At 49.0% G+C, this 27,802-nt stretch overlaps 1 protein-coding gene across 8 annotated transcripts in view; it reads right to left on the bottom strand.

Annotated features, from left to right (window-relative positions):
- Nucleotides 1-407: 407 nt before the first annotated feature.
- Nucleotides 408-27,802, bottom strand: part of EMSY (EMSY transcriptional repressor, BRCA2 interacting) — a 73,646-nt gene continuing 46,251 nt past the window's right edge. For 2 of the 8 annotated variants that reach the window (XM_063127225.1, XM_063127227.1), the window contains exons 17-22: nucleotides 27,354-27,509; nucleotides 19,383-19,442; nucleotides 15,943-16,097; nucleotides 14,090-14,662; nucleotides 5,154-5,669; nucleotides 409-2,214 (exon numbers count right to left, since the gene is read on the bottom strand). In XM_063127225.1, the coding sequence (XP_062983295.1) occupies nucleotides 2,023-2,214; nucleotides 5,154-5,669; nucleotides 14,090-14,662; nucleotides 15,943-16,097; nucleotides 19,383-19,442; nucleotides 27,354-27,509 (1,652 nt within the window). In that variant the 3' untranslated portion in view covers nucleotides 409-2,022. Of the gene's footprint in view, nucleotides 2,215-5,153; nucleotides 5,670-5,691; nucleotides 6,326-14,089; nucleotides 14,663-15,942; nucleotides 16,098-19,382; nucleotides 19,443-27,353; nucleotides 27,510-27,802 lie in introns of those variants that run through there. The other 6 variants (XM_063127226.1, XM_063127228.1, XM_063127229.1 and 3 more) reach the window with 6 other exon arrangements.

Below are 27,802 nucleotides of genomic sequence, written 5' to 3'. Positions count from 1 at the left end.
AATAGACCTCAATGTTAGTCCTGATGGAACAGATGGAAAGTGTAATAATGGCAATCTCGATCCCACCCAACTTGATGGGAGTCGCCACCCAAGCTAGAGTTGGACCGGGATCGTTAGCATGGAAGAGAAAACGATATTGGATTCGCACGGCTCTACCAATTCGAAGGGGACTTGACATGGAATGTAAGACATCCATAGAGCAGGCCATGGCTTCTACCGGGCGTCTGAAGAGGCACTGCAGCTTCAAATAGACACAACGCACACAGAGCGCAGCGCGGGCCACTGAAGAGACCCTCTTCGGTCTGGATTGTCGCAACAGGAAAAGAACAGCAGAAGGAGGGGGAAAAAAAGTCTGTAAGACTTTTATAAAGAAGTCAACAGCCAACAGAAGCGAAAGAATGGCCAACAGCGCCATCTGTAGGCTAGCCAAGTGTTACACACGATACTTAAAAAGGACAACCGAGTATTTTCGGTTTCATACTTCAGCCCCGGGGCGCTTTCTCTGTAGTGGTCATTTAATTACAAAACACTAAAAGCACAATTTAGAAAATTTCGACACAAATTGTATTAGAGCTTTCGGAGAATTTCTACTTAAAGTAGTATTTCAGCACCAAAAAAAAAAAAAAACACGGAACAAAACAGGCAGTTCAACTGATATGTGTATATACAGGATACATCAAAACTCTTAAAATGCTTATTTATAATGAAATCTATACAAAAAAGTTAAAAACTTGTTCCTATTTACAGTTTTCTTTCTTTTTTATATATATATATAAAAAAGCAATGTCTTTATTACCAAGATGTACAAGAGATCGTTTCTTTTTAAAAAAAATCTGGCTCTGTTTGCTTATTCATTTGTGCAAACCCAAAGAGTTTGAGAAGGGTCACCTCAAAATACAAAGCAAAACTGACAGAGATTTAAAGTTTTTAAAGTCCCTCGGTCATAATCAAAGTTGCTTCAAACCGCCGAATGTCACAACCTGACACCTGAGTTCGTAAACTCGGGTTTTCAATGCCCTCAATCTGAACCACTTGTTTTCAGCCGAGATCCAATTCCTCCCATCCTGCAGCTTAAAGTTTAAACCGTTTTGTTTAGGTAAGTGGAGCCGAAGGTTACTGGGCCTGTTTAACAGGTCCAGAAGTGTGAGCTGGGCCTCTCTCCCTTTAGGTCTTCATATTTAAATAAATAAAAAAAAAATCTCAGTCAACGTTGGGACTTACGTAGTCATTTTCTTGTGTGTATGGCGGAAAGCAAGAGAAATCTTTCTTGAGGTCTGGATAAGAGCATTTCCTCACAGTGTTTCCCTCCCCATGATTCTGAGTCTTGTGGATAATCCCAATTTGGTATTGTGTGTGGTTGGTTTGTTTTCAAAGGCCAATATTTTTTTTTAAACTTGCTTAAAACCAAAAACGGTGTTATCAGTGCAGGAAAGCCCTATAACACCCCTCTAAACACAGAATTTCTGAGGTGCTTTCCCAGTACTGAAAAGACAGGGTGGGTTTTTCCTCCCCCTCAAAGAGACTTAAGACGCTCTTTTTTAAAAAAAATCAAAAGCGTCTCCTTGCGAGGGAGATTCGCTTCACCGCAAACACGCAGAGACGTGTCTTGGCGATTCGGGGTCTTGTGTGTCTTGCGTTTTCACACACCGAGAAAGGTGCAGCAGCCAGTCCAGAATCTCGTAGCAAACAAAACTTCAATACACCTTTCTGTAAATAATAATAATAATAATAATAAAAAAACCCAGTCGCCGCATTTTCTTAGTCTTCTGCGCTTAAAGAAAATACATTCTGCCGTCGTAAGCTTACTCCAGCGCAGCGGCGTTGCCGCCTCCCTCGGAAACCGTTTCGCGATCCTGCCGCGCCAATACTGTCCCCCCCGTTGACGCACCGACACTCGGCAGGTCCAAACACCTCCGACAGGCAAAGTGCTGCTAAGGGATAATACAAGGGCCGTCTTGGATCCCAACGGCCCAGATGTTTGTTGTGGACGCTTGGAAAGGGCGCCGCGGCACCCCGGAGGCGCTAAGATTGTTCGGAGCTCTGCGTCGGGCTGGGCTCCATCCCTTCCTCGTTGCTGCTGTCCATGTCCTGCTCCATCACCGTCTCCTCGTCGTCGAGGCGCTGGCTGGTGAAGTTGTTGAGCTCCAGGAGGCCGCTGGGCTCCACCACCACGTTGGAGGTGGAGTGGCACGCGACGGAGTACTGCGGGATCGTCTGCAGGAAGAGGAAGAGCGCCGTGAGCGACTGGAGGCCAGCCACAAGCACAGGGGAGGCGTTTTCCTTGGCAGATCAACAGCCCTCTAGGAAACCGAGGGTGAGCAGTGCGCCACCCACGAGACACAGGCGGCCCGCGCCCACCCCACCAAAAACAAAAGGCAAGTGTGTCCGTAGCAGCTACGGAGCTCCCAATCTGCCAAATTTAGCTTGTTTGCAAGCTAAATGTGGCTCTTCGGGTGTTTTCTAGCAGCTGTGGAGTGCCAAAGCCGGCTAAATTTAGCTTGCAAACAAGCTAAATGTAACCATTGTAGTTCGTACGACGGAGTGACAAAAATCTCCAGAAGTCGCCCACTCCTGTATTAAAGACAGCATCATAGAATAGTAGAGTTGGAAGGGGCCTACAAGGCCATCGAGTCCAACCCCCTGCTCAATGCAGGAATCCACCCTAAAGCATCCCTGACAGATGGCAGTCCAGCTGCCTCTTGAAGGCCTCTAGGGTGGGAGAGCCCACAACCTCCCTAGGTAACTGGTTCCATTGTCGTACTGCTCTAACAGTCAGGAAGTTTTTCCTGATATCCAGCCGGAATCTGGCTTCCTGTAACTTCAGCCCATTATTCCGTGTCCTGCACTCTGGGATGATCGAGAAGAGATCCTGGCCCTCCTCTGTGTGACAACCTTTTAAGTATTTGAAGAGTTAGGGTTGCATCAGTTCAGGGCACACAGGAGAAAGCTGGCATAGCCGAACAGCTACAAGACTAACGGCTCCCAGTGGCTTTGGTGCTTTGACCACGTAGCTGTTGTTCCATGGTTCCGAGGTAGTCTCTCATCTCACCTGCTTAGCAGTCTAAACTTGTGCCACAGGCTTAGAAGATCTTCAAGGGGTGAACTGGGACCCATAGGTCATGCTGCCATTTTGATTGTGAGTAGGATGGGCTCCAGTCTTCTGGGTACATGGGGCTCTTGGGAAGAGATTTCCTGTGCAGTGGAAGACGCACTGTAGTGTGTGGAACTGGTAAGAATTTATGGTATCTTGTAGGTGCAACTACTCCTGTATGTGTGTGTTGTGTGACAACTGCGAGTCACGGAATATGTTCTTGGAAATGGAGGGAGGCTGCCATGAACAAGTCGGTCAAGTGCTGGAAGAAGCACATAGCTTAACCTAGCAGGGAGACCTCCATCTGGGTGTTACTGGTATCAGTGGCAGACCTGGTTCCATTGGGAAAAATGAGAACGGTGATATGATCAGGTCCAAAACTAAGGAAGAGGTCATTGGCATCCTGAGGGTTATAAAAGGCCAGGGTTCCATCAGCTTGAGAGAGAGATCCTAGGACAACCTTCCTCAACCTGGGGTGCTCCAGATGTGTTGGACTACAACTCCCAGAATGCCCCAGCCAGCTGGGAGATGCAGTCCAACACATCTGGAGCGCCCCAGGTTGAAGAAGGCTGTACTAGGAGAATGAGAAACCCACCACACATGCTTAGGCTGGCTTCATCCACCAACCTTCCATTTAGGTGGAACCTTTGATAGACTGTAAGATTGAGAAAACCCTTAGTTTTACTACGTTATCAATATGCTTGCTACTGTCTTCATTGAACTTTTAGTGATTATAACTTGTGTTCTAGCCTTGTTGGTCCCTGGCCGATGGCTGGTTGGCCCCTGTGTGAACAGAGTGCTGGATTAGATGGACCCTCGGTCTGATCCAGCATCAGGGCTCTTCTTGTGTCTTTATGTGTGTATTTAGGAATGTTTGTGACCTGCCTCATCTTCGCTAAAGCTTGTTATTCCCTTCCATTGTTTGAGCAATAAAAATTGAATACTTTGATGCCATATTTACTGGAGTATTGCGTCCAATTCTGGGCTCCACAATTCAAGAAGGACACAGACAAGCTGGAGCGTGTTCAGAGCCCTATCAACAGAGACTGAATGAACTGGGCCTGTTTAGCCTGGAGAAGAGAAGATGGAGGGGAGACATGATAGCACTCTTCAAATACTTAAAAGGTTGTCACACAGAGGAGGGCCAGGATCTCTTCTCGATCCTCCCACAGTGCAGGACACGGAATAACGGGGTCAAGTTACAGGAAGCCAGATTCCAGCTGGACATCAGGAAAAGCATCCTGACTGTTAGAGCAGTACAACAATGGAATCAGTGACCTAGGGAGGTGGTGGGCTCTTCTCCCACACTAGAGGCCTTCAAGAGGCAGCTGGACAACCCTCTGTCAGGGATGCTTTAGGGTGGATTCCTGCACTGAGCAGGGGGTTGGACTCGATGGCCTTGTAGGCCCCTTCCAACTCTGCTATTCTATGATTCTATTTGAGTTGTCTGCCTTGAGGGAACTTTCAGGGACCACTACCCAGGTACTTTAATTCTGGAAGCCTAAATTGCTTGGTGAAGATTTGCAAATCCAGCCCTGGGTGCAATCTGCCCTTTAAAGCCATTGTATTCTCTCTTGATCTGGTGAATCTCAGATACACCCGTTCAAGTCTGGGGAACGAGGTCGTCACACAGAGGGAGCAGCCGTTTCTCGTCTCACCTGCGTTGCAGGCCGAGGTTCCAGGCGATCCCAGCTCTTGACCACCGGTCTAGACCATTCCCAGGACAATGATTTCTACACGGCCAGGTGAAGCAACTATAGCTGAGGTGAAGAACCAATGTCCCACCTGGGGTCTCAATATGGGAACTGGGTACAACAGCAGTGACATCAGGGACAGCCTATCTCCTGAGCCTGGAGAAAGGTGTGTGTGGGGGGGAGGGGGGGACTTTTTCACATGCACATAACTTTCCAAGGCTTACCTTCGAAGGATAGGGACAGGAGAAGGAAGGATGGAGCAGAGGCAAGGACATGGGCCAGCCAAAATGCCCAGAACCACATCCCCCCCCCCCGCCCACCTGCGGCCTCTTGAACGCACGGCCAAAGAGTCCTTTTGCCTGATTTACCTGGATCAAGATCTCCGCGGGAATCTCCTCCGATTTCTTTGGGGCAATGTTCTGGATGCGAATGAACTGGCTGGCTGCAGGCGGAACCACCACGGCCTGCTTCCGCTCCTGTAACGGCGCCCCGATGCCCGCGGGGCTAGAAGTGGCGTCCAAGCGTTTCGGCTGCTGGAGGACGGATGCCGCCACGGCCGGCCCAACCGTGGCGACCCTCAGCACGGAGGCCGGCGCCGATTCCGCTTCGCTCGGCAGGTGAGCGGGGGGAGAAGCCTTGCTGGTTGGCAGGTCCACTAGCATACGGTCTACGCCCGAGTCAATCTGAGCTTCCATCATGGACATTTTCAAAATGTCCGCTACCGCTGTCTTCGCACACCCCTGGGCGGGAAATAGGTTCGGGAGCGGGGGCGTCAGTTTGGGCACCGCACTGACACTGGCCACCTTGGACACGGTGGGCGGCTGATGCCCTTCAAAAGTTATCTTTGTAACAGAGGATCCTTGGGTTATTATGGGCTGGTGCACCTGAAAATCAAATTTGGGTTGTGCATGTTACAGGCAGGTTGGTTTGGCTTAGTTTTGTCGGTTACAAAAAAAATATAAATAGGTCATGCTACTTTGATCTAAACAACGACAGAAAAATATACACCAGCAACACTTTCTACAGGGGAAGAGATTTGGAAACTCGGGAGGTTTTTAAACACAGATCAGCAGCCAAGGGGGGGGGGGGGGGCAAGTAATACAGACACAGGCCAAGGTAGGCTTTCCAGACTGCTAGAAGTCCATTTTGGCAATTATATCATCACAGCAACCCCGTTTTCCTTTGGGATTTACACTCCCCAAAGTACGGCCCCAGGTCCTTTTCCTTTGCGAAAAGTTCACAGCGCCTAAGGACAAAAACTTTTTAAAGTGTGTAGGGGTGGTCAATCTGCACTTTTTTAAAATTTTGTTTTTCCTTTCCTTTTGCTATTTCATTTTCCTTCATTCCTGCACGGTTTGGGCCCTCTCAAGGAAAATGAGATTGCTCTTCTACGACAAAGAGTTACTAAAGCCAAGGGTGACGTAAACTACAAAGGAAGACGTACAATGGAGGTCCTTAGACTGCCGCCGGGCGCTGGTCTTTATTTTCCATAGAAATTAAAAAAAGGTATTTACGGGGACGGAAATCAATAACTTTACACCTAAAAATAGAACAAACAAAAGAAAAAGAAAGAAAAAGGGGGAAAAAGTTAGGAATCAGTCCATGCCATGGCAGTCGCAAAGATCTGTATTTAGAAACAGCCCGAAACTAACAGATGTATGAATTTGGCAAAGAGCACCTTTTATCAGCTTAGGTTGATATACCAACTACGCCCTTATCCAACTAGGACGGAGATAGCCTAGCTACAGTGATCCATGCTCTGATAACCTCTCGTTTGGATTACTGCAATGCGTTATACGTGGGGCTGCCTTTGAAAACGGTCCGGAAGCTTCAGCTGGTACAAAACAGGGCATAATAAAAATTACAAAATAAAATTACTTTATTAGAATGTAAGCCTATGCGGCAGGGTCTTGCTATTTACTGTTTTACTCTGTACAGCACCATGTACATTGATGGTGCTATATAAATACATAATAATAATAATAATAATAATAATAATAATAATAATAATAATAATGGGCAGCCCGTTTACTAACGGGGACTGGCCGGCGAGATCACATCACACCAGTCCTTTTACAACTTCATTGGCTGCCAGTCCAGGTCCGGGCCCGATTCAAAGTGCTGGTATTGACATTTAAAGCCCTAAACGGTTTGGGGCCAGGTTATTTGAAGGAACGCCTCCTCCCATATGTACCTGCCCGGACCTTAAGATCATCTACAGGGGCCCTTCTCCATGAGCCCCTGCCAAAGGAAGTGAGGCAGATGGCTACTAGGAGGAGGGCTTTCTCTGCTGTGGCACCCTGGCTGTGGAATTAGCTCCCCAGAGAGGTCCGCCTGGCGCCTACACTGTACTCCTTTCGTCGCCAGCTGAAGACCTTTTTATTCTCTCCGTATTTTAACACTTAATTTTAACTTAAATTCAAATTTTACTGTTCTAACTCTGTATTTTAATATTACATCAATTTTTGCTGCGTGGTTTTATCCTGGTTGTGCTTTTTATGCTGTACTTTGTATTTGTGTTTTTAAACTGTTGGTTGTTTTATTATGGTTTTAATTTTTGTGAACCGCCCAGAGAGCTTCGGCTATTGGGGCGGTGTAAAAATGTAATAAATAAATAAATTTGATGGAGCTTCTTTCCCCACAGCTTGAGGAATGACAAACGTCGCTCCTTTTTTTTTGCACCCAGTGGCTGCTCTATCAGTGCAATTCAGCTGGCATAGCTCAGTGCCTAGAAGACGGAGGCTACAAATCACCAAGTCCCTGGTTCGAATTCTGCCTCTGCTATGCATTCTCCCCGCAGCCTCAGGCAAGCTGCTCCCTGCAATATTCATTCTTGTTTATTTATTTAATAGATTTCTACGATGCTTGCCATACACGGCTTGGGACCACAACACCTGACGCAACGCTTCTCCCGACATGAACCTACCCGTACACTGCGCTCAGGTCCTCCTCCGAGTGCCTACTCCGAGGGAAGCTTGGAGGATGGCAACAAGGGAGAGGGCCTTCTCGGTGGTGGCCCCCAGACTGTGGAATGATCTCCCTGACGAGGCTCGGCTGGCGCCAACATTGTTATCTTTTCAGCGCCAGGTCTAGACTTTTCTCTTCTCCCAGGCATTTAATGGCATTTAACAACGCTAAGTTTGTTTTTTAACGGACCCCCAGAACTGTTGTTTTTCAATGGACACCGTTGTTTTTATACTGTTGTTTTTACATTTTTAAATTTTGTATACTTTTTAGTGTTTACTGCTTTTAACTTTTGTGAACCGCCCAGAGAGCTTCGGCTATGGGGCGGTGTATAAATGTAACAAATAAATAAATAAATCTTGTGGAATCGGCTTTTTTGGTTTATGGTCCTTGTGCACCCGATCCTTTCTGTGCACTTTCAGGAGAGGAGCAGGGGCAAGCTGGCGATGCGGAGGGGATGCCAGCGGCTGTGGGGCGCTTGCGGGCCCTGTAGCAAGCTCTGCAGGGTCTGCCACAACCAGGCGGACAATCCATCAGGAGCAGCAGCAGCAAGGCCACAAGTGCCTGTTGCTTCTAGAGCCCCGTAAGTCACAGAATCATAGAACAGCAGAGTTGGAAGGGGCCTATAAGGCCATCGAGTCCAACCCCCCTGCTCAAGTCCCTCCCTCCCTGGCAAGGCATGCTGGTAGTTGTAGGGTTTTTCTGCATTGATGCAAGCGTTCTGCGTGATGTGGTGGCTGCTCTGCAAAATGGCCGCCAAAGCCTCGGGGTCCCGAGGCCGAATCGTGCACAGCCCTAGAAATAACAGTCAGAAACGCATTGGAGAAGAAAACCTGGCTGCCACACACACACACACACACACACACACACACACACACACACAAAAAGCTGTATACAAGGAGAACTGTATACAACCACGGACATATTAGGAAAGAGGTGCATGAAAATCCTAAGGAATTTTTACGTGAACTTAAAAAACAAAAACTCCTGAGTTGGAGGTACTGCGTTGCAGTGGTTCCGCTCCTACTTGGATGGCCGATTCCAGAAGGTGGTGCTGGGGGATTATTGCTCTGTGCCGTGGCACCTAAGCCACGGGGTTCCGCAGGGCTCTATCTTATCCCCTATGCTGTTTAACATATACATGAAGCCGCTGGGGGAGGTTATCCGGAGATGTGGACTGAGGTGTCATCAATATGCGGATGATACCCAGCTCTACCTTTCCTTTTCATCAAACCCAGGTGAGGCAGTGGCTGTTCTGAACCAGTGCCTGGGCACAGTAATGGACTGGATGAGGGCTAACAAACTGAGACTCAATCCAGACAAGACGGAGGTACTGTTTGTGGGTAGTTCATTTGTCCGGCGAGGTTTGCCCTGTCCTGGACGGGGTTACACTCTCCCTAAAGGATCGGGTCCGTAGTTTGGGGGTGCTCTTGGATCCAGAACTGTCACTTGAGGCACAGGTGAACTCAGTGGCAAAGAGCACCTTTTATCAGCTTAGGCTGATATACCAACTGCGCCCTTATCTGGACGGAGATAGCCTAGCTACAGTGATCCATGCTCTGATAACCTCTCGTTTGGATTACTGCAATGCGTTATACGTGGAGCTGCCTTTGAAAACGGTCCGGAAACTTCAACTGGTACAAAACAGGGCAGCCCGTTTACTAACAGGGACTGGCCAGCGAGACCACATCACGCCAGTCCTTTTCCAGCTTCATTGGCTACCAGGAGCAGGGCCTTCTCTGCTGTGGCACCCCGGCTGTGGAACCCTATGGAGGTTCGCTTGGCACCTACATTATATGCCTTTAGACACCAGGTGAAGACCTTTTTATTCTCCCAGCATTTTAACAGTCTATAAATAAATTTTAACTTGATGTTTTAAATTTGTAATTTTGCATTGCTGCTCCTCTGATGCCATGTTTCTCGCCTGCCCAAGGGTCTCTACTTCCCTTGCTCGGCTTCGTCCATTTTCTTCTGCTGCCCCTTATGCCTGGAACACTCTTCCAGAACATTTGAGAACTACAAGTTCAACCACAGCTTTTAAAGCTCAGCTAAAAACTTTTCTTTTTCCTAAAGCTTTTAAAACTTGATTTTGTTCTGACTTTATACTGTTAGTTTTACCCTACCCAGTGCCTGTTTACCCTACCCTGTGCCTGTTTGCATTCTCTTCCCCTCCTTATTGTTTTATTATGATTTTATTAGAATGTAAGCCTATGCAGCAGGGACTTGCTATTTACTGTTTTACTCTGTATAGCACCATGTACATTGATGGTGCTATATAAATAAATAATAATAATAATATTGTATTTTATATTATGGCTTTATACTGTTGTTTTATACTTTGAATGCTTTTAATTTTTGTGAACCGCCCAGAGAGCTCCGGCTATTGGGCGGAATAGAAATGTAATAAATAAATAAATAAATAAATAAATAAGTTCGAGATGAGCCAAAACTCAATTCTGGGGAAGTTCTCAACTTTCAAGATGAACAGTACTTAAGACTGGGGGAAAATGGACAATCTGAAAACGGAAAGATTTGCCCATCCCTCGGCAGGACGCACGACTCTGAACAAGTCCACAATGAACAGTCAGCTACAGAGATAAAAGCACAGGAGGGTGGAAAGAAGAAAACACGCGGCCAGGGAAGGAAAATCTGATCAATCTGTGACTACTCAATTTTAATCCCTTTCCCCCCTCAAAAACAGACCATCAGAACCTGCTTCAGTTGGACCCTCCCCCACAGGGCTAACATCTTCATCCTGTGCGGAAGAAGAAGGAGCTGTTGGTCTGCCCCTCAATTGGGAGATGAGAGGACGGAGCAGGGCCTTCCCACCAGCCTAAACAGTCTCCTTAATTTCTTTTTATTTTCTCCCTCTTCCCTCTCCATCCACTTTTCCTTGTGTGTCACGTCTTTTTTTTTAAGAATGTAAGCCTGAGGGTAGGGACTGTCTTCTTTATTGATACACTGTAAGCCGCTCCGAGAGCCTTTTGGCTGAGGTGTGGGATAAAAATACTCCAAATAAATAAATAAATACTTTCAATTACAGGAACTGCACGATCGCTCCTCACCCCATTACACCGGTGGCAGCTGAACCCAGGAGATCCAGCGTAAGTTGTTGATCCTGGGTTAATGCTACCCAGCAGGGGTAGCCCTGGGAAAGCAAGCAGACTAGAATTCCTTGTGGTATGATCACCCAGGTTCAAACCTGACTGGGAAAGCAGTCACTTCCCAGTGACCCTGCCAGTTGCGCTAAGATTTCCCCCCCAAAGCTCAAGCAGTCCAGGTGCTTCTGCCTTCAGAGGCTTCACTGGGTGGCAACTGGAGAGATGGGGATCCCTTCCTTCCCCCCCCCCCCCCAAAAAAAAAAGACACTCCGCTGGCTTCTACTTTGCTTGCCTTCCAAAACCGGCTAAAAAGAAGCCCATCTGAGCTTTCAACGAGTGATTCTTTTCCTGGGTTGCCTCTTCTACTTCTGCTGTTACGGTTTTGATCATTTGCCGTTTTGTTATCATTTGAGGGAACCGAGCGCTTTAAAAGCTTTTTGAAATTTCCTTTTTGGTCACTTTTAGGCTTTGGGTTAAAAAGGCAGGTAACAAAAGCTTTAAAATAAAGCAAAACCCTGGGAGCTGGGGCACCCACATCAGGGCCTGCTCCAGTTGGCCCCTTTTCCCGCAGGGCTAACTGACATCATGACCCTGTGAGGAAGAAGAAGGAGGTGTTGGTCTGCCCCTCCTTTAGGAGATGCGAGGGTGAGGGGAGAGCAGGGCCTTCCCACCGGCCCTGCTGAATCCGTCTCCTTAATTTCTTTTCCCCCTCTTCCCTCCCCATCCCTTTTCCTTGTATGCCGTGTCTTTTTTAGAACGTGAGCCTGAGGGCAGGGACTGTCTTTTTTACGGATTGATTGTAAGCCGCTTCGGCAACCTCTTTGGCTGCGGTGTGGGATAAAAATACTTTGTCCCTGTGGTGACAAAGCAGTCGAAACACTAGACCATGTTTTTCTCCAATGTAGCTTCCACAGGGAGGAGAGAAATAGATTTCTTGGCCCTCTTATGAGAAAATGCCCTGGAAGGACACCCAAGCAGTATTTGGAATATTTTCTGGCAGGTACAAACAAGTTAACAACAGAGTTAGAGGCTAAGTTCCTCTTCTCCATACAAAGGTCTCGCAAATCGGTTTCATCTTAATTAGAACTTCTATCCCATGCTGCTGTTGCTTATCTTTTGTACCAGGTGTTCTAACTATGCCTATATGCTTTAAATGCATGTATGTTTTAAATAACTCTTTTAGCCTGTTCGTATAATGAACAAATGACTGTGATTTTATGGTTTTAAATTAATGACTGTGGGTATTGTTTCTATTGGGTCTGTGAACGCATAATAAAATGTATGTATGTATGTATGTACTATAAATAAATAAATTAATTAAATGGCGGCTTTCCCCCATTCTTTTGGAACATACCAATCAGGGAAACGGGAGGGGGGATTCTAAGCGATCCTGACAGCCGAAGTGTTTCCACGCAGACACCCTCATCCCCCACGAAAAATGGCCCACATTTTTATGACCCGTGAAAGAAGAGCGGGATGTTTTGCTGAGCCTTAGGACAACATACGTTTGAACGGAGCAAGGGCTCCAGTCTCAGCTCCACCCACGGAACCTCTGCCACGCAAAGGGCTCCGGCGACCCCTTCTTCTCTAGACTGAACAGCAACAGGGGCTCTGGCACTGTTCCCACTCGGGGGCCCCCGAGCGGCTTCTTCTCAATCCAGACAAGACTGAGATGCTGCTGGTGGGTGGTTCCTCTGATCGGATGGGGGGCGTTCAACCGGTTCTGGATGGGGTTGCACTCCCCCTGAAGGAGCAGGTGCGTAGCTTGGGGGTTCTCCTAGAACCATCTCTGTCACTTGAAGCTCAGGTGGCCTCGGAGTGCTTTCTACCAACTCCGGTTGGTGGCCCAGCTACGCCCCTATCTGGACAGGGATAACCTAGCTTCAGTTGTCCATACTTTGGTAACTTCCAAAATAGATTACTGCAATACTCTCTACATGGGGCAGCCTTTGAAGACGGTCCGGAAGCTGCAGCTTGTGCAAAATGAGGCGGCCAGATTGATAGCTGGAACAGGGAGGTTTGAGCATATAACACCAATTCTGGCCCACTTGCATTGGCTGCCTATATGTTTCCGAGCCCAATTCATGGTGCTGGTTTTAACCTATAAAGCCCTACATGGCTTGGGACCGCAATACCTGATGGAACGCTTCTCCCGACATGAACCTACCCGGACACTGCGCTCAGCATCTAAGGTCCTCCTCCGAGTGCCTACTCCGAGGGAAGCTCAGAGGATGGCAATAAGGGAGAGGGCCTTCTCGGTGGTGGCCCCCCGACTGTGGAATGATCTCCCCGATGAGGCTCGCCTGGCGCCAACATTGTTATCTTTTCGGCACCAGGTCAAGACTTCTCTTAGAATCATAGAATAGCAGAGTTGGAAGGGGCCTACAAGGCCATCGAGTCCAACCCCCTGCTCAGTGCAGGAATCCACCCTAAAGCTTCCCTGACAGATGGTTGTCCAGCTGCCTCTTGAAGGCCTCTAGTGTGGGAGAGCCCACAACCTCCCTAGGTAACTGATTCCATTGTCGCACTGCTCTAACGGTCAGAAAGTTTTTCCTGACGTCCAGCTGGAATCTGGCATTTTAACAGGCATTTTAACAGCATTTAACAACGTTAAGTTTGTTTTTAATAGACCCCAGAATTGTTGTTTTTAAATGGATACTGTTGTTTTTATACTGGTTTTTTATGTTTTTGATGGTTTTTAAATTTTGTATACTTTTTAATGTTTACCATTTTTAACTGTTGTAAACCGCCCAGAGAGCTTCGGCTGTGGGGCGGTATATAAATGTAACAAAATAAATAAATAAATTCTCCTTCGAAACAGAAGTGGCGGTTTGGCTCCCGATTCACATTGAGCACAGAACGGTTGAGGCTGGAGAACAGAACCTCGGCGGCTGCTCCCATCAAGAGAAGGGGGTGAAAGAGCTCTCGGCCCACATCTCAGGCCACGAGGATGCGGCTGAAGTGCCGAAGGGCGGAAGGGAGGCAGCCTTCGGGAACCGGGGGCAGAGCAGAGCAGAGCCCAGTGGGAAAGCCCCCGAAGTCGGGCAAGGATTCCACCTCCCTCACTTTGCCCCTGCCAGGGATCAACTTCCTAACAGGCAGGCGGACAGACGTGTCAAGGGGTCAACGTGGCAACGGGAGAAGACAAGGCCAGCCCCATCAAAAGCGGCTGCCTTCCCCCCTTCCTCGGGGCTGCCACGGTTTGGGCCGTTCACCCCCCCCCCCCGAGGGTCCTTTACCTGGCTTACCGGGGGCTTCTCGGAAGCGGCGGGGAGCTGCATTTGACCCTGGGACTGGACGTAGATCTTCTGGGCCGTGGGCGCCTGCTGCAGCTTGGGCAGCTGCTGCGTGGTCTTGACCGCCAGCACTTGGACCACCGTCTGCTGGGGCTGGGCCACCAAGGTGGGCAGCTGCCTCTCGCGGGCCAGGGCGGCGGCGGCGGCGTGGTGGGCGGCCTGCTGGGCGTCCAGTTTGGGCTGCGCCGGGTCCGGCGTTGGCGGCGGCTGCAGCGGGGCCAGGTTCTGGTGCCGGATCGACAGCTGGGGCATCTGGGGCAGCTTGTGGGGCAGCTGGTCCGCCTGGAGGTGGATGGTTTGCTTCTGCTTGGCCTGGAAGCACTGCAGGGTCTTGACCTGCAGCTGGGCCTGCTCCGGGTGAGGCTGGCTCAGCTTCTGCTGCTTCTGCACCTGCGTCAAGGCGGAGCGGTAGAAGAGCCCCGTCTGGGGGTCCAGAGTGTCCATCTCTTCCACCTCGCCCTCCTCCGTGCCGAGCTGCTCGCTGTGTTTGGTGAAGGCCGTGTGGCTACTCAGCGCCTTGATGGGACGTGGAGAGAGAGAGAGAGAGAGAGAGAGAGAGAGAGAGAGAGACGGGTCAGCCACGGCAAAATCAGACCTCCAAAGCAAATACGAGAGCCGGAAGGACGTACGGCAGTCTTCCCAAACTTGGCGCCCTCCCGAGGTCTTGGGACTGGAATTCCCAACATCCCTGGAACGGACATTCGTGAGGGATGATGGGAGTTGCAGTTCCACACCTCCGGCAGGCGACAGGATGAGGAAGACTGGGTTAGAATGTCAGGAAGGCGAGACCGAACAGCAGACTGGCCGGGCTTTTCTCGATAATGTCAAGGACAGCTTCCAGCTATACCATTCATATTTTTTCCTCTGTAGTACCATATCAAAGCTGGGAGCCCGTATTGCAGCGGTCCAGGAGACGGACCTTTTGCTGCCATCCTCTTTTCCTCCAGGACAGAGGGTGAATGGATTAGCCCATCCAGCTGCCTGGAATAAGCATCATCGCAGAAAAGGGTGGCTGGGTGCGGCCACAAGGACAGCCACGTGATCTTTCCAGTCAACCAGAAAGTCCTACGGAGAATGAACCCGAACGTCTCTGAAAAGGTGGAGGGATAAACTGTGCGCTAAATATGGAGGGAAGAAATCACGAGTCTAGAGGCTGAGAGTGGAGAGAAACAGCAAGATAATGAGTGGAAGAGAAAGAGCAAGGCTAAGAGAGAGGGAGGGAGGGGGAGGGAGGGGGAGGGGGGAGGGAGGAAAAGAGAGGGGGAGGGAGGAGGGAGGGAGGGGGAGGGAGGGGGGAGGGAGAGAGGGGAAGGAGAAAGAGAGAGGGAGGGAGGGGGAGGGAGGGGGAGAAGGAGGGGGAGGAGGGAGGGAGGAAGAGAGAGGGGGAGGGAGGAGGGAGGGAGAGAGGGGGGACGGAGAGAGGGGAAGGAGAAAGAGAGAGGGAGGGGAGGGGGGGAGGGGAGGGGGAGAGAAGGCTAGAGCTCAGTTAGGAAGGAAAAATAGCTAGGAAAGAACATGGGGGAGAGAAATAGTGAGCCCAAGCAACATTGCTAGAAAGTTCTATTTTCATATATAGACATTATGTATTCCTTGCCATGGATACATACAAATCCAGGTATACATATTTAAAATCAGGAGTTTTTAAGAGCTTTGTAGGTGCCCACGGGGAGGGGGGAGGGGCATGTTGGGGACCCCAGTTCTAGCACGGCCTTCCCAGAGAGGTAAACCTCAGAGAACCAATCCCCACCCCCACCCCCAGGAACGCAAAGGCTCTTCGGAGAAGACGGCGGGCCAACCTGCTGCATGATGTGCGTGATGGCGCCTGTGGAGGACGCCGGGATGGACTTCACCACGACGGACGTCTGCGTCGCCGTCTGCGACTGGGCCACGTGCTGCAGCAGAGTGCGCTGGGGCTGGGCGGACGGCTGGTGGGGCTGGGACCGATGGCTCACTGCGGGAGGGAAGCGGGAGGTCAGCGGAGAGCCACACGGCGCAAAGCCCGCCTGAACGCCCACGAAGCAAAGTCAACGTGCGGGAAACAATAGAGAAGCAATGAGAAGCCGGGCGGGATCAGAGCGAGGGCCCGTCTACTCCCGCACTCTGTTCACACAGGGGCCAACCGGCTGTCGACAAGCAGGACGTGGTGCAACAGCCACCTCCCGCCCATGTTCCCCAGCAACTGCTGCACCCAGGCTTACTGCCTCGAATACTGGAGGCAGCACCTAGTCATCAGGGCTAGCAGCCGTGGATAGCCTTCTCCTCCAGGAATTCATTCAACCCCCTTTTAAAGCCATCCAAATCGGTGCCCGTCACCACACCTTGTGGCAGTGAGTTCCACAGTTTAACTCTGTGCCTTGTGAAGAAGTCCTTCCTTCGATCTGTGCTGAATCTCCCACCCAGCAGCTTCATGGGGCGACCCCACTGGGTTGTAGTAGTCTGAGAAAAATGTCTCGCTATCCACATTCTCATGCTAGTTACAACAGAGCGTAGCTGTGACTTGGGGAGGGAGAAGAAAAGTGTCGTATGAAGCGACATGTTCTAGAATGCACTTTGTGTTTGCAAAACGCCCGGCATTACATAGCGCAGGGGGAAGGTTCGTATCCAGCAAGGACCCCGGCAACTTTCTCTGCATGCGTCCGGCGCTCTCCCCTCCGTGTACGAGATTCCTATCAGTGAGTTCCAGGGAATTTGGGGTGGAGGAGAAGAGAGAGACCGAAGGCTGGCTTTGCCCTTATTACAAGAGCAACCTCCCAAGTTCAGTGCTGCAATTTCATCCTGTCGACATGAAGGACCCGCCTCTCTGGGCTGCCCCCCTCACTCCTTTGGGGAAAACGAGTCAAAGGCTGCACTTAGCTGCTCTGCCTTGTAAATTAAGCTAGCTCCATTTTCAATAATAATAATAATAATAATTTATTTCTTACCCGCCTCTCCCTCTGGATCGAGGCGGGGAACAACGTTTAATACCAAAATACCATATAAATCAAATGCATAAAACTGATTAAAAACATATTAAAACCGATACAATATAATAATCGGACATCTTAAAATTCATCTGGGTAGGTCTGCCGCAAAAGGCTAGTCTTTACAGCTGCCTTAAACTCGGAGAGAGTATTAAGCCGATGAATCACTCCCGGCAGGCCATTCCACAGTCTGGGAGCAGCAGAAGAGAAGGTCCTCTGCAGACTCAGGGACATTTAAAATTAGGGCTGTGCACGGACCCCCCCGCTCCGCACCTTATCCGCAAATTCTGGATCGGGTCCGCTCTGCCCCTGTCGATCCGCCTATGGGCCGCTCCGTTGCAGAGCTCCGGATCCAAATTGGAGCTCCGCAGTGGCAGTGACAGGTAAGGCCCTCTCCCTCCTCCCCCCCTTACCTGCATCCGTCGCATTCCAGCAGCGGCTTCACCTGAGCCCGAGCACTCAAACCAGAAGACCAGGCCTGGTCTTCTGGTTTGAATCCTTGGTGAAGCTGCTGCCAGAACACAACAGATGCAGGTAAGACCCTTCCCCCCTGCCCCCTTACCTGGTTCAGCCGCCGTCACCACACGGACTGTGGCAGCACCAGGTAAGCCCCCACTTACCTTTTTTTTCAGAGCTCTGGATTGAGGCGAAGGATCCGCTTGGTCTCGATCCTCTTCGCCTCGATCCGCAGCTTCCCCGACCCGCTTCGTCTCCGCCTTTGTCGGAGGCGAATCAGGTCGCCTTGCTATTGCTTCTACACTCCGAAGCGAAACGGAGCACAGCCCTATTTAAAATGCCCGTCCTCCACGCTGCAAGCGGACTTAGCCATCTTCAGCAGTCACCTGTCGTTTGAAAAGCTGCAGAACAAAAAATGCACGCCCATGGCCTCCAGCCAACACGTGCTTAGAGAATCCTCGCCCTGGCTAAAGAGGCCTTCTTTTGGTTTGTCTTGATAACTGTCCGCACAACAGCTGCCACACGAGTGAAACTTTGTTCTGGGGTAGAAGGCAAACAGCTTTCAGAGTTCATTATAGCTAACTGAGCAGCGCTCGAGTGCGCTCAAACCTGTGGCCTGGGCCACGCGGGATGTTCCTAGCACCAAGAAACCCCAAAGGACCCTGGCGTTGACTGTGAAGACATACACTCATTAGATCCTTTATCAAACTGTAATTTTCTCTGGAGATGCCACTGAGCAAAAAAGAAAAGGAAAAGGTAACATTGCAAGCAGTCCTAAATCATCAAGAGCACTCTGGGAAACCCTGCAGGCTCATCAAAATCTGGCGGGAATTTGCTGCGAATTTGTTTTCTCAGGCAAACTTCCAAAGAACACCCCAAGATTAGGGGCAGGTTCACACAGGAGCTCCTGAAAAAGCCGCCAGGTGGCCGGAAGCCTCGAGGTGACCGTGGCGGCTATCGGTTCTGACAGCTGCTCTCGCCACGGGAGAAAGCCTTCCACGTACGCTTTGCTGCCACTGCTCCCTTTCTTGTCCACAAGTACAGAGAAACAAGCAACGGCAGCGACTTCCTAGTTCTTTCTGCTCCCACGGGAAGGCTGAAATATACAAAATGATGCATGGGGCGGAGAATATGGATAGGGAGACATTTTTCTCCCTCTCTCAAAATACTAGAACCCAATGGGGTCATCCCCTGAAGCTGACTGATGGCAGATCCAGGGCAAATAAAAGGAAGGACTTCTTCACACAGCGCAGAGTTAAATTATGGAACTCACTACCACAAGGTGTAGTGATGGCCACCAATTTGGATGGCTTTAAAAGGGGGTTGGATGAATTCTGGAAGTGAAGGCTACTGGCCTTGATGGCTATGTGCTACCTCCAGTATTCGAGGCAGTAAGCCTGGGTGCACCAGTTGCTGGGGAACATGGGTGGGAGGGTGCTCTTAAACAATGTCCTGCTTTGTTGGTCCCTGGCCGACGGCTGTTTGGCCACTGTGTGAACAGAGTGCTGGACTAGATGGACCCTCGGTCTGATCCAGCATCTGGGCACTTCTTACGTTCTTAAGTCCTCATGGGTGACGGTAGCAGCTGTCAGAATCAACAGCCAATGCAATCAACCAGATCCTTCAGATCACACAGAGGTTCGTCGATGAGTGACCTGTCCCCGATGCACAAACGGTAACCATGTATCGATCCCACAGGTAACGTAATTCATTCCGGAACTGGCCTCCATCAGCGCTCCGGGAAAAAAGTGTTCCACCAGGGCAGCTCCAATATGCTCCACGCCCTTTAAAAATGGCCTTTTAGAAACAAAACATCTAACCTATGCGGTTTTGGAGATATTCTTCCGAATGTGAAGGAATACAGTGCTGTCTTCCTGAGTCTGCAGATAGACAAAAATGTTAGGAGCTAAGGGAAGAGTTCTTGCTTATCTCCAGCCGGCATTAGCTCTAGAGCAGCCTTCCTCAACCTGGGGCGCTTCAGATGTGTTGGACTACAACTCCCAGAATGCCCCAGCCAGTCCAACACATCTGGAGCGCCCCAGGTTGAGGAAGGCTGCTCTAGAGCAAAACCAAGAATTTCCTCAGATCCCCTGGCCAGGCCCTCGCACCTTCTGGTTCCCCATGTACGTACAAAAAGGCAAAGAGACATACGGCTTGAACTTCATACAGGAGAAAAAAAAACTTTTAAAAGTTTTAAGATTTGCCTTCCTGGATGAGGCCTAGCTCAGCATGCTTCCTTCCCAGCCGCCAACCGGGTACCCTAGGGAGCTCAAGGAGTTCCTTAGACAGAGGACAGGGGGAGAGGCTGTTTAACCCTTGCTGTTCTCCTCGTCACCCTTTTCAAGTCGCTATCAGCCCTGTCCGGTCACTGAAGTCACTGGAAGGCATGCTCCTGGTGGTTATTATTATTATTATTTTTATTATGTATTTATATAGCACCATCAATGTACATGGTGCTGTACAGAGTAAAACAGTAAATAGCAAGACTCTGCCGCATAGGCTTACAATCTAATAAAATCATAGTAAAACAATAAGGAGGGGAAGAGAATGCCAACAGGTACAGGGAAGGGTAAGCAGGCACAGGGTAGGGAAAAACTAACAGTAGAAAGTAACAGTAGAAGTCTGCACAACATCAAGTTTTAAAAGCTTTAGGAAAAAGAAAAGTTTTTAGTTGAGCTTTAAAAGCTGTGGTTGAACTTGTAGTTCTCAAATGTTCTGGAAGAGCGTTCCAGGCGTAAGGGGCAGCAGACGAAAATGGACGAAGCCGAGCAAGGGAAGTAGAGGCCCTTGGGCAGGCGAGAAACATGGCATCAGAGGAGCGAAGAGCACGAGCGGGGCAATAGTGTGAGATGAGAGAGGAGAGATAGGAAGGAGCTAGACCGTGAAAAGCTTTGAAGGTTAACAGGAGAAGTTTATATTGGATTCTGAAGTGAATTGGAAGCCAATGAAGAGATTTCAGAAGCGGAGTAACATGGTCGGAGCGGCGTGCTAAGAAGATGATCTTTGCGGCAGAGTGGTGAACAGAAACCAACGGGCTGATGTGAGAAGAAGGAAGGCCAGAGAGAAGAAGGTTGCAGTAGTCCAACCGTGAAATAACCAGTGCATGAACAAGCGTCTTGGCAGAAGAGACAGACAAAAATGATCGAATCCTGGCAATATTATACAGGAAAAATCGACAAGATTTAGCTACTGCCTCAATATGAGGAATAAAGGAGAGCGAGGAGTCGAAGATAAAGCCAAGGCTACGAGCTTCCTTGACCGGAGTAAGCGTAACATCATTGACAGTAAGAGAGAATGAGAGATGAGGAGAAGGTTTAGGAGGAAAAACAAGCAATTCAGTCTTTGCCATGTTAAGCTTCAAGCGACGATGAAGCAGCCAAGCTGAGATATCTGAAAGACATGCCGAGATACGATCGTGAACATCAGGAGAAAGTTCCGGAGATGACAGATATAGTTGTGTATCATCGGCGTACAGATGATATTGGAGGCCATGAGATTGAATAAGCTTGCCCAAGGGCAACATGTATAAGGAAAACAACAACGGGCCAAGCACCGAGCCTTGCGGAACCCCTACTGAAAGGGGAAAGGAGGAAGACGAGCTGCCATTAGTCAACACGCTGAAAGAGCGACCCGCTAGATAGGAGGCAAACCAGTTATAGACAGAGCCACAAAATCCAAGGTCATGAAGGGAATCTAAGAGAAGATCATGATCAACCGTGTCAAAGGCTGCAGTTAGATCAAGGAGAATAAGAACGGAATAATGGCCTTTAGACTTGGCAGTAAGGAGATCATTGGTGATCTTAGTAAGGGCTGTTTCGGTGGAATGCAGAGGACGGAATCCAGATTGAAATGGATCCAAAGCAGAGTTACTAGAAAGAAAGTCAAGACAGCGAGAGTAGACCGCACGCTCCAGGATCTTTGAAACAAACGGCAACAAAGAGACAGGTCGGTAGTTAGACAGAGATAGCCTATCAAGAGTAGGTTTCTTGAGAATGGGAGAGACTGTAGCATGTTTAAAAGCAGAAGGAAATGAACCAGAGGACAGAGAAAGATTAATAATATGTAGCAAGGAAGGGAGGATAGCAGGAATAAGATTAATAAAGACGCGAGAAGGAATCGGATCACGAGAACAAGTGGAAGGCTTCGAAGAGCGCATGTGGTTCCATGTGGACCTTTGGCCAACCATATATATATAATTTATTTACAATATTTATATACCGTATCTAAAATAGATTCCGGACCGGTGCACATAGGAATAAAACGGTAAAAAGAAAGAAGGTTAAAAAACAGCAAATTAACATGGTTCAGTTTAAAGCAAAGGACCAATGAAAACAGTGGCTGGTCCGTTGAGGAATGCTTCTTGGAAAAGAGTTGTTTTCAGGAGGCGCTGAAAGCAGCACTGTGCTGGCACCTGCTTGGCCTCCAGGGGCAGGGAGTTCCAAAGAGAAGGAGCCACCACCCTAAAGGCTCTTAGAATCACAGAATCACAGAGTTGGAAGGGACCTACAAGGCCATCGAGTCCAACCCCCTGCTCAGTGCAGGAATCCACCTTAAAGCATCCCTGACGGGTGGTTGTCCAGCTGGCTCTTGAAGGCCTCGTGTGGGAGAGCCAACGACCTACATAGAAAACTAGTTCCATTGTCGTACTGCTCTAACAGTCAGGAAGTTTTTCCTGATGTCCAGCTGGAATCTGGCTTCCTGTAACTTGAGCCCGTTATTCCGTGTCCTGCACTCTGGGAGGATCGAGAAGAGATCCTGGCCCTCCTCTGTGTGACAACCTTTTAAGTATTTGAAGAGTGCTCTCATGTCTCCCCTCCATCTTCTCTTCTCCAGGCTAAACATGCCCAGTTCCTTCAGTCTCTCTTCATAGGGCTTTGTTTCCAGACCCCTGATCATCCTGGTTGCCCCCCTCTGAACACTTGCAGGGAGTTGTTCCGACATAGGAGAACAAATGCAAAAACGTGGTTCCCCACCAGCAATCAGAAGTGGTACAGTCCCCCCCTTCCAATTTCTGGCCTGTGCCCACGTCATTCTGCACCCCATACAGATCCATCATAGGGGAGTGGCATCCCAACTGCTTTTAAGTTAGCCATGTGGTGCACGATGAAGTATTTCCTTTCGTCGGCGCTGAACAGCCGAGCCCTGGCAGCATGAGAAAATCCCAGCCTTGATCCATTATTTCCACACTTTTCATAATGGGATGTCTGTATTTAAAGGGCACAGTGGATGAATGTGCAAGGGGGTTGTCCCACGGAGCACGCCGCTTCCGGTGTGGCTTCCTGGCACAGCCTTTGGCATACACAAAGGTTGTGGCTCGCCACTTCCTGACGCCGCCCGTGTTTCGCTGGTTTTCCAGGAGGTGGAAAACTGCAATCGGCGAACACACCGGAGAGCGGGTGAGCCGGGCCAACCACACGCCAAAGGAATGGCAACCGGCCAAGTTGTAACCACATTTCCACCGCAGCAATACAGTCAGGCCCTCCCCATTGAAGCCGGGCAAAGAGCAAAGCAAAAAGATGACGCGCAAATGAAAACCTAGAGGCGGGAAAGGGCAAAAGACACATTTGGGCAAAGGACGAAACGGACGTAAAAACGAAAACAGGGCTCATGCTGGTTTTAGAACGGCTAGAAAGAATTCTGCTGAAAGGGTCGGATTGAGGAGGATTGCTCAATGGCAAACGCGCCTGCATCCAGAACGCCCCCGGCTCAATCTCGTCCCCAGTAAAAAAAGATCTCAGACAACAATGCTGAGAAGAACCGCTGCCCAAGACTGTACATGACTAGGAGGAGCCGCCCGTGGCCTGATTTAGCAGAAGAGAGTCTCATGTCTCTGTAGCTTCTACAAACTCCAGTTGGTGGCCCAGCTACGCCCCTATCTGGACAGGGATAACCTGGCTTCAGTTGTCCATGCTCTGGTAACCTCCAAGTTAGATTACTGCAATGCGCTCTACGTAGGGCTGCCTTTGAAGACGGTTCGGAAGCTGCAGCTCGTGCAAAATGCAGCGGCCAGATTGATTTCGGGAACCAGAAGGTTCGACCATATAACACCTGCTCTGGTCCGCTTGCACTGGCTGCCTGTATGTTTCCAAGCCCAATTCAAGGTGCTGGTTTTAACCTATAAAGCCTTACATGGCTTGGGACCACAATACCTGACGGAACGCCTCTCCCGACATGAATATACCCGTACACTATGTTCAACATCTAAGGTCCTCCTCCGGGTGCCTACTCCGAGAGAGGCTCGGAGTGTGGCAACGAGGGACAGGGCCTTTTCGGTGGTGGTCCCCAGACTATGGAATGATCTCCCTGACGAGGCTCGCCTGGCCCCAACGCTATCTTTCCAGCGACAGGTTAAGACTTTCCTCTTTGCCCAGGCATATGGCGGCACATCTTAATCACCCACATGTTTAGTTTTTTTAATGCTTTAGGTGTGTATGTTCTATGTTTTAGAATTTTAAATTTTGTATACTTGTTTTTATCTCAATTTTAGAATTTCTGTAAACCGCCCAGAGAGCCCTGGCTATGGGAGCGGTATGTAAGTGCAATAAATAAATAAATAAATAAATAAATAAATAAATAAATATAACCATCAGCACACAGAACAATTCAATCTTTACCTAGAGCTTTTATGAATAGGGCCAACGGCAACTGCTTTAAAATGAGTTGCCCGGGTTCTAGACACCATTGGGGTGTCTAGAACCCAGTTGGTATAGGTTCTGAAGTTAAACAAGACCAAATTCACATGAGTCAGACCACTGGTCCATCTGGTTCAGTATTGCCTACGCCAGACTTCCGCCAACCTGCTCCCTTCCAGATGTTTTGGACTACAATTCCCAGAATTCCTGACCACTGGCCTCTCTGGCTGGGGCTGATGGGACTTGAAGGCCAAAACATCTACAGGGTTGTTAGCAGAACCACCTCCATTTTTAACAGGAAACTGTATAGTATCCATTGCACACCAAGCAAAATGTCATAATGCCCTGTATGAGAATGTCTCCTTGTGTGCGTCCTTGCATCCTTGATTACTAATATAAACAAGAGTCCTGGCTCCAGCTGTCTGTGTCGAAGTTAACTCTCTGTAACTTACTGTCAGGCCAAAGGTATTGTTTACAGGACTGTTTAGCATAATTAGCTATGCCTCAGTGTTATGTTCTGATTGGTTAATGCTGCTACTGGGCCCTGCCCCTTGAAAGCTTTAATACTGTACCATATTCCCTATGTCTTTTGTCTGATTGCTCCCTTTGAAGAGACCAGGCCTTGATTACTAATCAAGAAAGCGCTTTTGAACCCTCTGTCGTTGGAATGGTGGAGTCGTGCTTAAGGGCTGTTTGGATCTCGTCCTTGGGTGAAAAGAACATTGATCTAACAGGGTGGCAGGTTGGGGCAAGCTCATCTACGTCCTCTCTTGGGTCCTTAGATGTTGCTGGACTACAACTTGCATAGTCCCTAACCACTCCTGACTAAGGTTGACAGGACCTAAAGTCTGGGGACTCATGGCTGGAAGCTCCTGGTTTACACTGACTAGTAGTGGCTCTCCGGGGTTTAAAGCAGGAGTATTTCCCAGCCATCAGTGGAAGTGGTAGAGATTGGTGGCCGTCACTACATCCCGTGGTAGTGAAATCCATAATTTAACTCTGTGCTATGTAGTATTTCTGACAAGAGAGAGGGCCTTCTCTGTGGTGGCCCCCCAACTGTGGAACAATCTCCCTGTCGAGGCCCGCCTGGCGCCGACATTGTCATCTTTTCGGCGTCAGGTCAAGACTTTTCTCTTCTCCCAGGCCTTTAGCAATATGTAACGCCCCGGGGACCCTGGGTCTGTTTTTTGGCTCATTGTTTTTAAAGTTGTTATACTGGTTTTAAGAATATGTGCATTTTGCTTGTTTTTGTGGTTTTTCAATTTTTGTATATTGTTTTTAAGTGTTTTTAACCTTATGTGAACCACCCAGAGGGCGTAAGCTATGGGGCTGTATACAAATGCAATAAATAATAATAATGATAATGATAATATCTGTCCTGAATCTCCCACCAATCAGCTTCATCGGATGACCCCATTGGGTTCTAGAATTTTGAGAGAAAAATGTCTCCCAATCCACATTCTTCACATCATGCATAATTCTATACACTTCTATCATGTCTCCCCTTAGCCATTGAAACCCAAGGGCCATTATCACATCCTGGGGCAGCCAACGCTATAAATTTGTTCTGCGCAGTGCAATGAAAGGAACAAAAAAAACTACTCTACGTTCCATTCATAGTTTTATAAGCCTCTTCTGATGTCCTCCATCCCTTCAGCCCTGTTTCCTCTCTCTCACTCTCTCTCTCTCTCTCTCTCTCCTTTTCTGGATTTTCATCAGGAATCAGTCCATGCCATGGCAGTTGCAAAGACCTATATTTAGAAAGAGCCCGAAACTAACAGATGTACGAATTTGGCAAAGAGCACCTTTTATCAGCATAGGTTGATATACCAACTACGCCCTTATCTGGACGGAGATAGCCTAGCTACAGTGATCCATGCTCCGATAACCTCTCGTTTGGATCACTGCAATGCGTTATACGTGGGGCTGCCTTTGAAAACGGTCCGGAAGCTTCAGCTGGTACAAAACAGGGCAGCACGTTTACTAACAGGGACTGGCCGGCGAGATCACATCACGCCAGTCCTTTTACAACTTCATTGGCTGCCAGTCCAGGTCCGGGCCCGATTCAAAGTGCTGGTATTGACATTCAAAGCCCTAAACGCTTTGGGGCCAGGTTATTTGAAGGAACGCCTCCTCCCATATGTACCTGCCCGAACCCTAAGATCATCCACAGGGGCCCTTCTCCGTGAGCCCCGGCCAAAGGAAGTGAGGCAGGTGGCTACCAGGAGGAGGGCTTCCTCTGCTGTGGCACCCCGGCTGTGGAACGAGCTCCCCAGAGAGGTCCGCCTGGCACCTACACTGTACTCCTTTCGTCGTCAGCTGAAGACCTTTTTATTCTCTCAGTATTTTAACTTAAATTTAAATGTTACTGTTCTAACTCTGTATTTTAATCTGATATCGATTTTGCTGCATGGTTTTATCCTGGTTGTGCTTTTTATACTGTATTTTGTATTTGTGTTTTTCATAGAATCATAGAATTGCAGAGTTGGAAGGGGCCTGCAAGGCCATCGAGTCCAACCCCTTGCTCAATGCAGGAATCCACCCTAAAGCATCCCTGACAGATGGTTGTCCAGCTGCCTCTAGGGTGGGAGAGCCCACAACCTCCCTAAGTAACTGATTCCATTGTCGCACTGCTCTAACAGTCAGGAAGTTTTTCCTGATGTCCATCTGGAATCTGGCTTCCTTTAACTTGAGCCCGTTATTTTAACCTGTTGGTTGTTTTTTTTATTATTATTATTATTATTATTATTTATATAGCACCATCAATGTACATGGTGCTGTACAGAGTAAAACAGTAAATAGCAAGACCCTGCCGCATAGGCTTACATTCTAATAAAGTAATTTTATTACGTAATTTTTATTATGTAATTATATTATGGTTTTAATTTTTGTGAATCCGCCCAGAGAGCTCCGGCTATTGGGCGGTATAAAAATGCAATCAATCAATCACTCAATCAAGGAGGACGGCAAACGAACACAGGTCTCTTCTCTTAGAGGTTGGGTTAGCTGCCCTGGAAGCTGTCAATATTTGAAACGTTTAGGGATGAGAAGAATCAGAAGTGTAAGCACATCCAGGCGCGCAGATTCTTTACCTCTTCCGTTCGCTTGGCCCTGAAATCTCTGCCAAGCGCACACCTGCCCGTGTCCCGTGAGACTTACCAGTGGTGATATATTCTGCAACTAGCTCCGACTCCACCACGGCAATCGAAGGGCTTTCTGGGGAATGCCGCTTCTCCTGGGCCATCTGGATTGGGACGGCCATTTGGCTCAGGTCTATTGTCGGTTGCCTCGGCTTGGATTCCAATTTCTCCTTCACTGTTCCAGAGAAAGGGGAAGAGAACAGGTACGGGAGGAGGAGATGGCGGCGTTTTGTTTTGTTTTAAGGACTCAGAATCACACAACCAGAGGGGATCTTAAAAGGGACTTAGTCCAAGCCATGCAGGGAACCCAGGGCGACAGAACTCCTAACAGGTGACCAGCCGGCCTCTGCTGAAAAACCTCTAACGAAGCAGAACTTAAGAAACACCCTGCTGGATCACGCCGAGGGACCACCTAGTCCAGCACTCTGTTCACACAGGGGCCAACCAGCCATCGGCCAGGGATGAACA

This window comes from Elgaria multicarinata, chromosome 5 (genome assembly GCF_023053635.1).
Source record: "Elgaria multicarinata webbii isolate HBS135686 ecotype San Diego chromosome 5, rElgMul1.1.pri, whole genome shotgun sequence".
Taxonomy (NCBI): domain Eukaryota; kingdom Metazoa; phylum Chordata; class Lepidosauria; order Squamata; family Anguidae; genus Elgaria; species Elgaria multicarinata.
Note: the sequence above shows the minus strand (reverse complement) of the source record. Positions and strands in the feature narration are given on the sequence as shown.